Below are 13,171 nucleotides of genomic sequence, written 5' to 3' on the forward strand. Positions count from 1 at the left end.
CAAGGCACTTTCCCTTGTCCTTTGGAAGTCTGTCCTAAATCTACCCAGATTGCAGACACAACACCTTAAATCTCCCCGTGCCTCAGGGTCTTTGCATACTCGGTTTCCTCAGCCTGAATTAGTCTCCACTCTCTTGGCACAGCAATTTCTTCTCCCCCTCAGGGCTACAGGGCTCAGCTTAAAATGTCATCCCTAACACGGGTTCTCCTTGACCATCCAACTAAAGGTAAGGGCATGTCCCTACTTTTTTCTCTCAGGTCCTTGTTTCCTTTGGAGAGGTTATCCAAAATGTGTAATACTTTTTATTTGCTTACTTATGAGCTTAAAAAAGACATCTTCTCCATGACCAAATGAAGGAAGAATTATGTCTGTCTTATCACTTGATCCCCAGCATCTAAAAGAGTGCCTGGCACAGGAGAGGTGTTCGATAAATACATGCCAGATGAGGGAAGGAACGGTGGGAGGGAAGGTGGGCTACAGCAACACAAGTAGGAGCAAGTTACACATCTAGGTGTCTGAAGAGCCTTCTGTTGCTCCCTAATATGCTGGACTGGATCACCAATTGTGAACTGAAGCTTACAGGATGCAAACTAACTCCCGGCAGACTTCTCTAGCCACCCCTTCCACAGCTAGACACCAAGTCCTTTTATAAATTCTCCTTCTTGTCAGTATTCCCACCCTGGTACTTAATAATACACTGTGTCATTGTATAATCAATTTCCTATACATGGGTCTTCTCTCCCATTTATTTATTATTCCACTTCATCTGCTAGGTATCTCTCCAGGTCCTGGATATGCAAGGGTGAATAAAATGCTATTTGATTAGTGACTTCAGGTTGCTTGCAGTGCAGTGAGGGGACAGATGTGTCAAGGGACTTCTATAATGTAGTGTGGAGCGTAAACTCAAAGACCTGTGCAAGAAGCCTGGTGGGACGAAGGGATAGGGTGGTGTGGAGAGGAAAGTTTTGGAGGGTGGGAGTGGGAGAGAGGGAGGCAAGTAGAGAGGAGGGGTCAGAGCCACACCAGCAATGGTTCCCAGATTTGGGGATTTCACAACTGTATCAACCCGGCTGCTCTGGTTGTAAGCAACAGATAACAATTCTTTATCACTTGAGCAAAAGAGGAATTTACTAGAAGTGTATATGGAAGCTCTCTGTTCCTACCACAATGAGAGATTAATGAATTAACTAATATGAATGAATAAATAAATAAAGGACCTGATAGAGGGCCTTTTGCTCTTGTCTTTTCTTTTCCTTCCTTATTTCCTTCCTTCCTTCATTTCCTTCCTTCCTTCCTTCCTCTCTCTTTCCTTTTAATTCTTCCTCTTTCCTTTCTTCTTTTTCCTTTCTTTATTGGCATACTAAGGACTTGAGAAAAACAGACCTTCCATGTATTCTTACCTTTGTATCAGTCAGGGGCCCAGCAGGAATCACATGGCATAGTCAAGCTGGCTAATTAAGGAAGGTTTAATAAAGAGGCTATTGGAACAGTGGGGTAGGGTGTAGGAAACTATAAGAAATGGTGTGGTACCCTGAAGCCAGAAGCAGTGAGGACCTTCTCTTCCACTCTGTGTGAAGGGACAGAGGAAGGAGCAGTCACAGGAGCCCACAGAGAAAAGGAGGCTAACGTGGCTTTAGATTGGGTGCAGCCAGTCCCAGAGGACACAGGGTTGAATATACAATCCCACCCCACTCTCCTCTCTCCATTTCTTCTGAGTCTGTGTCCCCCACTAGCTAAACTCCATCCATAGCCGAGAGCAAAGGAGCCACCCTGAGTGCCATGCAGGTGGTGTGCGGGGGCAGAGAGCAGAGGCAAAAAGGAAAACTGTCCACAGAAGCCAAGGGAAGCCCTCTAGCCCAACGCTCATTTTATAAAAGAACCTTATAACACTGCTTCAAATTAAGGAAGTTTGTTCAATTGAATAGGTTTAACTTTATGAAAAATGACACTGTTCATAGTTGTCTTTTTTTTTTCTCTGAACATTGAGCCAAATTTGCTTTCTGACTGACAGTCCTTGGCCTAGGCATCAGTTAATCTCTCTGAAATAAGCACTAATGCACAGGATGCCGTGAGGACTTAAAAAAGGCAAAACACACAAAGGTGGTAGGCAAGGAGCCTGGTTCTTGACACGCTAAGTAACAACTGCATTGTCACTGTTAGTCCCCTCTCTGCTAAACCCCATCTATGTCCTACGTGTCCATGTACACACCCGGCCACAGAACTTGGGGACCAAGAGGCTGTTGAGTTCTTGAGGTTTGCAGAACAGAAAGCCAGGTACCCCTCTAATCTGCTTAATTCTGAAGCTCACGAGGTGTAAGCATTCCCTGCTCAGGGCTGCAATGCTTCCAATCAAGTGTCCAGACCCAGGCAGTTCCAACCGTTGCCCTCAACAATTTCATCAAGTGGAAAGCACGCAAGGCTCTGTTTTCTCCTTTGCCAAATGATGTATTTCAAAAAGAACAGGCTCGCTACGTGGGGGTCACGCAGTCTTGTTTATTTTTTCTCCGAGCACACACTCCTCTGAGCAGACACACTTACTAAGCATCTGTTCATTCTTTCTTTTAAACTAAATGGGATGGATTCAGACCTGGCATTAAGAGGACTCTCCTGGGCTGTGTTTTGAGAATGTGTTCAGGGACCAGGCACATTGCGGTGCCCGCGCGCCACCTACTGGCCAGTCTCGTTCAGTTCACAGCAGTCTGAACAGAGAGTGGGCTGAGATGGGATTCCAGCCTTTGGGAGCCATAGAAAGGACCATAAATGAGGCTAGGTCCCTACCCGCTACACCACGACAGGCTGGGGCCAGCATGATGCATGGTTCTGAGACCAGAGAGAAAAGTCGTGCCTGGTCCAGCCTGAGGACAGAGTTCCCGGGAAGCGTGTGGGAACCCCCACTGAGTAGGAAGAAATGTCCTCCAAAGTGGACTGTGGATGCAGTTGGTGTGCATACCACCTCCTCTGGGAAGCCCTCCAACATCTCAGGGCACCCTTTCTCAACAAAAAAAGATGCTTCCCCTGTGAGCACATAGCTCTTCTTGGCCTCTCTTGCTATCAAGAACTCTTGCTTTGCTCAATGAGTTCCTTGTGGGCAGAGACATTCTTCTACCTGCTTCTATGTCTCCATCAGCTAGCACAGTGCCTGACTTGAGGAACATCTGATGAATGTTTGCAGGCCAGCAGGAGGGCAGAGGCAGGGGCAGAAAGAAAGGAGGGCTTGACCAATCACATGAGCTTCAAGTTTTGTGTCCAACGTAGCAAGGACTCAGTAAATGTTTGATGAGTAAACATGTGACACCTGCACTTCTCATTTTTTGTAGGAAATTGGTACCCAGATATTTAGTCACCAGCACCCTTCAAACATCATCAAAATCACTCAATAAATATTTACCAACCACGCCCTCGATACAGCAGCAAAGTCACAGGAAATCACAAGGGATGGGGCAGGAGAGGCTGAACATAGAGACCTTTCCCAAGAGTGATAAGTGATCCTGAGGAAACTAAAATAGGGGATGTGATGGGGAGTGATGGAGGAGATGTGTGGCTCCTTTGGTCAGAGAGCAAGGATGCCTCTCTGTGGGGGTGACATGTGAGATGACACATGGAAGCTGAGAACAAGGCAGTCACAGATGTATCCGGGACAAGATTCCAGGTAAAGGGAAGAACAGGCACAAGGATTTGGAACAGAAAGGAGCTTGGTGTTTCTGAGGAATGGACAAAAGGGCCGGAGTATACCTGGAGCACGGTGGGTAGCCACGCAACTCTGGCAGGTCAGAGAGGTGAAGCCAGATCTGGCAGGGTGCTGGGATCATGGCCTGGAGTTTGGGTTTTACTGTAAATGCCAAGGGAAGCCAGACCATCTGAGTGATGCCTGTGAAAGCCCCTGCTGACTGCTGAGTGAATAATGCTGGGGTGGGGGTGGGGGATGGGGTGAGGGGGGTACAAAAATAGGTGTCCAGAGCAGAGCTCAAAGGGAACCGAAGTCATCCAGGAAAGACAGGACAGAGGCCCTGTCAAGAGTGACAGAGGGGAGTGGACTTGGGGTGCATTTTGGAACCAATAGGACATGAGGGTGGATGGCATGGGGAGGGATCCAGAAAAAGTCAGTGCTGGAGGCCACACCCACACCTGTTGAACTAAAAAGAACCCTTAGCATTTGCAATGAGTGGGTGTGGATGGGAAGAAGAAATGAAGGAAGATTAGTTGAGGCATTCCTGGTCCAAAACTTAAACAAAAAAGAAAACGATTAGATGTGTGGGATAGAAGCTAGTCCTTGCATGATTGAGGATCTGCATCATGATATAAAAATCACATTTAAACCTCACATTGAACTTTTTGGGAATGACACAGAATCTCCTCACAGGGCCCATTGCTTGAACTAAGTCAGTGGACTTCAACAAGGATTCTGATAGCGGTCCTTCCTTTCAAGTTCCCATTTAAACTGGTGTTTGATATGCGCTGTCTGCTTAGCATTTAACATATTTACATGTGTCCATAGGAATGTCCATTTCATTCCTTATGACAGGACTTTGGCATAAGAATATTTACATTTATTAGCATGTTCACGTGTCAATCTGTGTTATCTATGACCTTCTGCCAGGGTCCATCTATAACCCATGTGCAATAGCAAAAGGGCACAGAAAAATGAACTGCCTGGGCGTCCACGAGAACAAAGAAACAGAATCAACATTTGGAGTGGGGCGGGGACAGTCAAGGAGTAACACGGGGACTTGCTGGTGACATCAGGCAGAACTCAGGCTGTGGGTAAAGCAACAACATTAACTTCCAGAGGGAGTGGGGCAATTCAGTAATGGGAAGATGACACTGTTATCCGCAGAACTTGGGATCCTTAAAGAGTTAAGCTGAGTTTGACAGAACAACAGGAACGGTTTGGTGTCTGAGTATTCTGATGTAGATAACCTGACAGCTCAGTCTCCCCACCCCCTGGCCTGGGCAGCACAGTTTGGTTTAGGGCATCTACATGGGTTAGGTGGGAAACCATGGGGCTGAAACAGGCAGAGCCAATCTGTGCTGACCCGACAGCCTGGAAGGGAGGTGCCGAGGCCACAATGGAGGAGACTACGTAGCCCCCAACTGTTTGCACAGACTCCCAGGATGAAAGATTGGTGGTAGTGGTGGAGCTTGTTCTAATCCACTTTAAGGAAAGAGGAGGTGCTACCATCTGTTTACACTCTAGACTGAGTTTAAAACATCTGGTTCAAAACGTCTGGCTACACTCTAGACTTGTTTTGTTCCAGAGGGCAGCCTCAAGCCACATGTGGCTCTTGAGCTCCTCAAATGTCGGCATTGAGATGTGCTGTGGGTGTAAAATATACACCAGCTTTCAAAGATTAGTATGAAAAAAATGGCCAATATTTCATTAATAATTTTTATATTGATTGTATGTTGAAATAATGTGATTTGGGATATACTGGGTTAAATACAATATAGTCTTAAACTTAATTTCACCTATTTCCTTTTTAGATGTAGCTACTAGAAAATGTTAACTTACACAGGCAGCTCATGTTCGTGGCTTGCATTACATTCTTCCTGGACAGCACTAGTCTAGACAGATTCTCACTATAATCACCTGATGATGACCCTGTTATTCATCCATGTGGCTGCAAAGACCAGGCTTCTCGGTCACTCCCATCCTCCAGCCACTCTGCCTCCCATTTCCTGAAGAACCAACCAATGTAGCACAGTGAATTTAGCACATCCAAACTGATCTGGGGGCTCCTGGTTCCGGCTCTTTCTAGTCATTTTACCACCATATCGCTTGGTGTCTCACCTTCCTGTTTGTAACATGGGGATATGCACTGCCTCATGGAGAACCCCAGCTCCTCAGCCTGGCACCCCCAGTTGTCTACAGTCTAACTCCAGGCTGCCTTCTAGACCCACCTTCCACCCAGGCCTGCCATCACGCACACCCTTGCCTTGAGCCTCTGGGCCTATCTACTACTCCAGCATCCTAGGCTTGCTATTAAACTAGTTAATAATTAAAAGCCTTAACAACTTAAAACACTTTGAACAGTGTCTGCCACACAAAAAGGAATCAACGAATGTGAAAAAAATGACTACGACCAACAACAACAGTAACAAATACAAAATGCATCTTCCCTAGTTGTGTCTATGGTTACTTTTACACCCTACATATAAAATCGCATCCATTCTATTTGATTTTGAGTTCTCTGAGATGGGGAACTTCTCTGCAACCACTCTGAGCAGCTTGCTCAGCCCTAGAACATGGTGGCCATCTAACAAACATTGAGGGAAGGAATGAAGATTTCTCTCCATCGTACCCAACTTCCATCTCATCCACCACTACACGCAGTGGCCCATGTGACTGGCTAATTTTCATCCAGAATAGAAACCCTTCAGCATCCTTCCTCATCTTCTGAAGATGAGCTTGAAGATACAGTACAAATAGCTTTTGGCAAATGTCAACGTGGGTTTCGTGGAAGTGAGTCCTAGATTTTGCCTGCCCCAGGCTCCTCTGTGGAGGCTTGCCTGTGCTGTGGCTGCTGGAAGGGAGCCTTCTTTGTGTTCTCTTGGTGGTTTGACTAGGCCCACATTCCAGGCCTCCTTGGGAAAGGCAATCAACTCAGATGTCCCTTTCTTCTAAAACTGAGGGGCACATGGATTACCAAAATCTCAAAGAAAATAAGATCATGGCAAAGGTGGTCCCTTCCTAGTCTTATCGCCCTCAATGCTCTGTAGGGCAAAAGAAAAAGAGATATTAGGGGCTCCACATTTTAAGAAAAATTCATAAAGCTCTCAGAGACATGGGAAGAATAAAGTGCAAGAAGAATCAATTTAAACAGTAACTCTAAGCAACTGCTTTGAAATAGTTTTAACCTGAATGTTAAGGAGGGGCAGAGAACAAGAAAAAACTTCCAGATGTTTAATAACTACTCAAAAAGTGTTCCACAAGGTCTGACTTGAATCCTTCTTGCTGTGCTATTGTCCTATTTCCCACCCGTGATATGGCCCCCAGCCCATGGTAAGATAGCTCCATCAGTCCCCAGTCTAACACACGGGGCCCAGCACACCAGGAGCCGGATAAATGTTTGTTGAATCAACATCGGTTAGTCTACCAGAAGTCCCAAGCAGGTGGCAAGGACAGGGTGGCTGAGAAACAATTGGACAAAGACTACAGAGAGCCCACTTATCAACAGAAAAGTCTTACTTGAGCAGCTTTGCCAATTAAACCAAAGCCAGTCTGCTGAGTAAGCCTCCTACATCTGAGCTGTTTTTGGAGACACTTCATGATTCACACCCAAATCATACAAGATGAAAGAAAATACTGGATAAAATCAAACCAAATATTAAGTTTGGGGGGAAAATTTTATTAGACAAATAAGGAAAATATTGGTATTGTGCTTTAGGAAACCCACTTCTTTCCTCTGCCTGCAGGGGCAGAAACAATCTCAGTGGCAGATGGAGATGGAATAGGAGTTATTTTAAGTGAGTCTGCTCCATCCTCTGCACTGGCCACAACCTCCCACTTGCACCCACCATGCTAAGCTAGCAGCCTTGGCCAGAACCGAGGGGAACATCCATTTGTAACAAGGATTCGATTATATGGCTGGGCTTGGAGAAGGCCAATCAGGTTGGAGTGAGGATTCCCCGCCCGAGCTGGCCAAGGAAGCTGCTGGCGGCTGGCTCTCCCCAGCCGTGTGTGAGGGTCTGACCTGGTGCATTTACACCTGGTGCAGACACTGGTTTCTGGGGGAAGCACACCAATTACATTATCCTGAAGGACCCAAAGTAAGAGAAAACCGAACAGTGGCTTTGGAGGATCCCTTCATTCATTCCCCTCCTGAGTTCCTCCTCTGTGCTGAGAGGCTGGTGGTGAGGGAGAAGGAGGGATGAAGCTTTCTGCTTTTGTTGCTCACGTGAACAAGACAGAGAGAAACAAACCACTTGTATGTGCCAGAGCTGGGGTTATTCCCCCCATGTGGACTGATTCTTAACTGTCATTCTTCAGTTACTGCAGCTGCTAGTATATCCTTATTGCTACTCTGAAAACAAACAGACAACAATAGCAACAACAACAAAACCCTTCGGTTTCCTCACGTGGTAGGGCTCACACAGAACATCCCAGTGTAGCTACTGTCTGCTTGTCTTCTAGCTCAGAGTTGGCCCAGAAAATTGAGGGTGTGTGTGTGTGTGTGTGTGTGTGTGTGTGTGTGTATGAGAGAGAGAGAGAGAGAGACAGACAGACAGACAGACAGATACAGAGAGATAGAGGGAAGGGGAGAGACAGCAGGCATAAACAGGCTCAGCTGCGGTTGCACAGACTAAGTTGATACCAGGTTCAAAGTAGAACTGCATGGAGACTGCGTGATTCCAAGGACCCTGTATCTATTCACTTGTTTTTGTGTGTATACAATCCCTCACCAATGTTTATCACAATAATCGGAACCAACTGAATAATAAAAAGTGTTCTTTAAATCCAACCCCACTCCCAAGCATCCACCACCACCATGTCCTCCCAACCCTTATAGCAGCCAGGCATAGTTCAATAAAATCAATAAAACACAAACGGGGTGCCTGTATAACCGCCACTGTCCGCAAAATGTCCTGGGGCCTGCTTTGTCACACAAGGCTCTTTACTTGCATTATCCCATTTACACTGACAACCAGTAATATTACATACTTTGGTTATGGCAAGATTACAAGAGAAAATGATGCTCAGAGAGGCTGTGTGACTTGCCCAAAGTCACACAGCTGGGATATGGCAGGACCAGGAATCAAGGACAACTTGTGTACTGCTGAAGTGGAATTCCTTCCACTTCACCGCTGTCTTTTTCCCAGTAGGAAAATGCAAAACTCAAGGCAGGGTCAACACTCACTACTGATCACATTCATATGGGTTAGTTCACGTAATCCTCAATGGTGGGCATCACGCCAAACCTCTTCTAAATATGTCAGGGCCTCAGGGTCACAGACTGATAAATGGGATAGATGGCTCACTGACCTGGCCACTCCTTATGTTCTTATCATGGATCAATTGCAAAATGCTTCATCTGGTTTGGGCTTGGGTTCTCACAAGTGAGATGTGCAGCATTTGCTTGGGTCACCCCATTTATGGGAATTTGACCCTAGCTACCATTTCCAGTGAAATCATTCAGTGCAATGTGTCAACAGTGAGAAGAACAGAAATGACTTGTATTTGTGAGTATTTGCACTGTCAGGAGATGATCAGTCTTGACTGGTTGGCCTGTTTTTATAAGAGCCTTTTGGCTGCCCTCTCAGTGGCCACAGCTCTGGAAAGTACATGAGATGGATTATTTGCAAACAGACCATTTGCTGCATGACCAGGAGATATAAAAGACCAGAAAGACTTCGTGAGTTGACTGTGCAGATGGGAGCTGCTCATTTCCATTGCTATAGAGAAAGGAAAGGTACCTTGGTGACTTCTGACATCTGGTTCCATTTTGTTCCTTCTTTAAAAGCTGATACATAGAAAGTTACTCATTCACTAGTGGAAGATCCAGGTTTGATTGTTTCATTTACTCTGATCCACTCCAACTTGGAATAAATAAGCACTAGGAGCCCATACTCAGCCACACCAAATATATAACTCCTACCACCCACCAACAGGCAACCCCAACTGGAAGGCTTAGAAATGGGTAATGTGCTAAGCTTTTTAAACTTAAATATGTTTTTAGACTTAAATATCCTTAAAAAGTTAGTAGCTTTTTCAATCGGACTTTTCAATGATTCTGAGTTATGTTTGGAATTAGCTAACCAGTTAACTCAACGCTTTTTTGATAAAAAGATTGTTGAAGTCAAGTATTACCTTAACTCCCATCCTGAAGCATGCATATGGGATCCACATGATGTGGCCATGACTCCATTAATACCAGGGCAATTAGAGCAAAGTTGGATGATGATGGAGCTAAAACATGGACTTTTTCTAAACAATGATTCAAGTGAGAAGCAAACTGGTCCCCACGACGTTTCACCAATAAACATTTGCATAGCAGGCATTGCTATTTTCTAATTTTGATGAAAGGGAAAAAGACATGTGGGGTGGATGTGCGTGTGTGTGTGTGTGTGTGTGTGTGTGTGTGTGTGTGTGTGTGTAGCTATAGGAAATGAACTACACTTTCTTTGTTTTGTTTTGTTTTTTGTTTTTTTTGCAGTACGCGGGCCACTCACTGTTGTGGCCTCTCCCGTTGCACAGCACAGGCTCCGGACGCGCAGGCTCAGCGGCCATGGCTCACGGGCACAGCCGCTCCGCGGCACATGGGATCCTCCTGGACCAGGGCACGAACCCGTGTCCCCTGCATCGGCAGGCGGACTCCCAACCACTGCGTCACCAGGGAAGCCCTGAACTACACTTTCTTAACATTCAAAAGCAGAGTTTACTATATTACTCTTTATACTTTTATATCTTCCTTAAAATTAGCTAACCACAGAACGAAAAGGATGTCCTTTTTTCAACACATTACAACTAGTCCAGGGATGGCAAACATGGTGCACTCACTGCCTGTGCCCCTCCAGAGGGCACAGTGGACCAGGGCCTCCTATCTGACAAGCCTGGCTGCCCTTCAGAATGCTCCTCAACACAGTGCTCCAGGCAGCCTCTCCCCGGGGATCAGAATGGACCATGATATTCTGGCTGTCCTGGATTTGACCTAACCCCACTCACTTCAGAGAGAGTGAAAACGATGCTGAAAGAAAATGGTTTACATGTCAGCTCACCAAACAATGCTACTGGATACAGCTTAGGCAGGACAAGGAGAAAAATCTCAACTGTTTCAATTAAACACAAATACCTTCAAGGCAGCAGGCACTGTGCTTGGGTAATGTATTTTGGGGGCAAATCCCATCAGAATGAATTTCCAGGGATCTTGGATCTAATCTGTTGTATCAAATGTAACTTTCAATAAGTTGGTCTCAGACTGAAGTGTTAGAGACCATTTGTTATATAAAGGTATCTATTATGATGGGTTTCAAGCTGTCCAGAGTTTAAAATTTTTCCATATATTGGCAGATGTGAAATAAATATATAAGTACATATAGATATATATGGATTTATATATAAAACCATGATAGTAAATATATTTACCCTACATTATTTACATATTTTATGTCAAAATGCTAGTTATAAACTGTTAGAACAACCTTTTAGAGACGGTATTATGAATTGAGCGTTTCAAGTGAAAACTGCAAAGTGTAATTACTGTAGAACTGAAGAAAGCCTTTTAAAATCATAAAGGGAGAAACACAGAAATAAGTATGTTTCTTACCAGTGGTCTGAGTTCTGGATGCGTCAGGATATATCCATTATTTGTGATTGCAAAGGCATAGCCGTGAATCCCTAACTGTAAGAAGAAGCGAGAAAGAAGGCTTCATTAGCTTGCTCCCTGGTGAATTCACAAAGCAGAAAGCAGCCCGACATTTAGTAATGTGCAGCTTAAACCTGGCATTCATAGCCCTTATCAGCACAATATTTCATTAAAATGAATGCAAGGCACTGATCCTTGACATTTGGTGGAAATGAAGACCTGTCACAGGATAAGCTCAGCAAATAGCACAATTTAAAATGTCACAGACCCACGCTGGCATCCAAAGCCCTTACTTTGATTTATTTAAAACAAAAACAATTATATTTTCTAAAAGGCAAGTGGCTAATGTTTCTGGAGACCCTATGTCCAAGTGAACAGAGCTTTGTCAACCTGGGTGTCTTCTCTCTACCTGAGATAAGGCAAGAGGGGCCTCCCTCTGAGGCACACCTAGGCTCCCTACAATTCCACACCCCTACGGGCCATCGCAAGCATGCACTCTCCTAGGCAATCATTTTCCATAATTCTTCAAGGATAAAAGTGTCCCCACCAGCCTATATAGGAGCCTGCCAACCCTTTTTATATCCTTTCGTCTTTAAATTGTGAGGCTGCCAAGCTTTTCCATGCATGCTTCCATCGACACAAAGCCTGGGTAATTTTCTATGCAGAGCCTCACTTAATTTATGTTTTCTGACTAAATGGGACTATGGGAAATAGTTTGAGAGCAATGAAATGTTTTACTAGCTTTAAAAAGTATGTAATCAAATTTAACACTGCACTTATTTAAATAATAATCCCAGCTTTTTGACAATATTTCTATTACACAGTTGACTGCACCCATTGGCTACAATAAATTTACCTACAAATCATTCATGTATTAAAATGGCCTCTGGCACAGAACCCATACTGATCTCTCTCTCTCTGAAGAAAGAAAATGTAACCCACTTTTGCCAGAGCAGTGAAAGGGGAGAAGAAAAAGAAATCCTCTGTTTTTTTCCAACGAGTTATTTCATAGTTCTGAGCCCTCACTGTTACTTTTCTTGGAAATTCTCTGCTGCTCACATTCTTGAATATGATACTACTAAATGATCCAGACAACAGAGTTTACAAACCAAGAATGACCCTGTCTGCTTGTTAGCTTAACGTCAAGGTGATGTGAAATTAACTTCAGGGAATTTAACACCAGAAATTAAAAGTTTTCCTTGCATTACATAAAGTAAATATGCACATGGTAGTCAAGGGCAACAGGCATTTTCTTCTGGAATCTTAATAAGATTCTACTTGATTCTAATGATAAAAGTGTATTTCATTATGCTGTGAAAGATAAACCAGCTATCCTCTGAGATGTATCTTGTCTCTTTCATCTTGTCTCTTGGGAAAAATGTCAGACACAGTCAACACTGCGTTAATTACCTTTATTTATGTCCCACTTTAATATGGACTGCAGGGGTCAAAAAAGACTCAGAGAGTTTGACTCTTTCCATTAAAGGCAAAAGTGGTATTTGGTTGGAAATTCACAATGAGACCAAACAAATAATATTTTATAGTCAACTAATACATTCAGTGCCTTCTAATTTACATTCCTTCACTTCTTGGTTTGCTTGTAGGAAGTAATACTCAAAAGAAGGTAAAACTCCACGCATATGCCCCCCCAATGCCCTCTACTTTTCTTGTGTCAAAATGATAATAATCAATTATTTGTGAGGCTGACTATCAGTAATCAAGGCATCAGTCAAGGCCTTTAATTATTTAATGCCTATCTCCCTGCCAGAATATAAGTTCTGTGACAGCCAAGGTCATACCATGTGCTTATGGAGGGGTAGCTGGCATGGAGGGAAGAGGGGTAGAGAAAGGAGAAAGCAGAAAAGGAGGAA

The 13,171-nt window shown here is 44.3% G+C and overlaps 1 protein-coding gene across 1 annotated transcript in view; it reads right to left on the reverse strand.

Annotated features, from left to right (window-relative positions):
* Nucleotides 1-13,171, reverse strand: part of CACNA2D3 (calcium voltage-gated channel auxiliary subunit alpha2delta 3) — a 795,852-nt gene that overhangs the window by 184,229 nt on the left and 598,452 nt on the right. Inside the window, exon 17 of the mRNA XM_032649095.1 lies at nt 11,262-11,336. Coding sequence (XP_032504986.1) covers nt 11,262-11,336 — 75 coding nt within the window. The remainder of the gene's footprint in view (nt 1-11,261; nt 11,337-13,171) is intronic.

Source organism: Phocoena sinus, chromosome 11, assembly GCF_008692025.1.
Source record: "Phocoena sinus isolate mPhoSin1 chromosome 11, mPhoSin1.pri, whole genome shotgun sequence".
Taxonomy (NCBI): Eukaryota; Metazoa; Chordata; class Mammalia; order Artiodactyla; family Phocoenidae; genus Phocoena; species Phocoena sinus.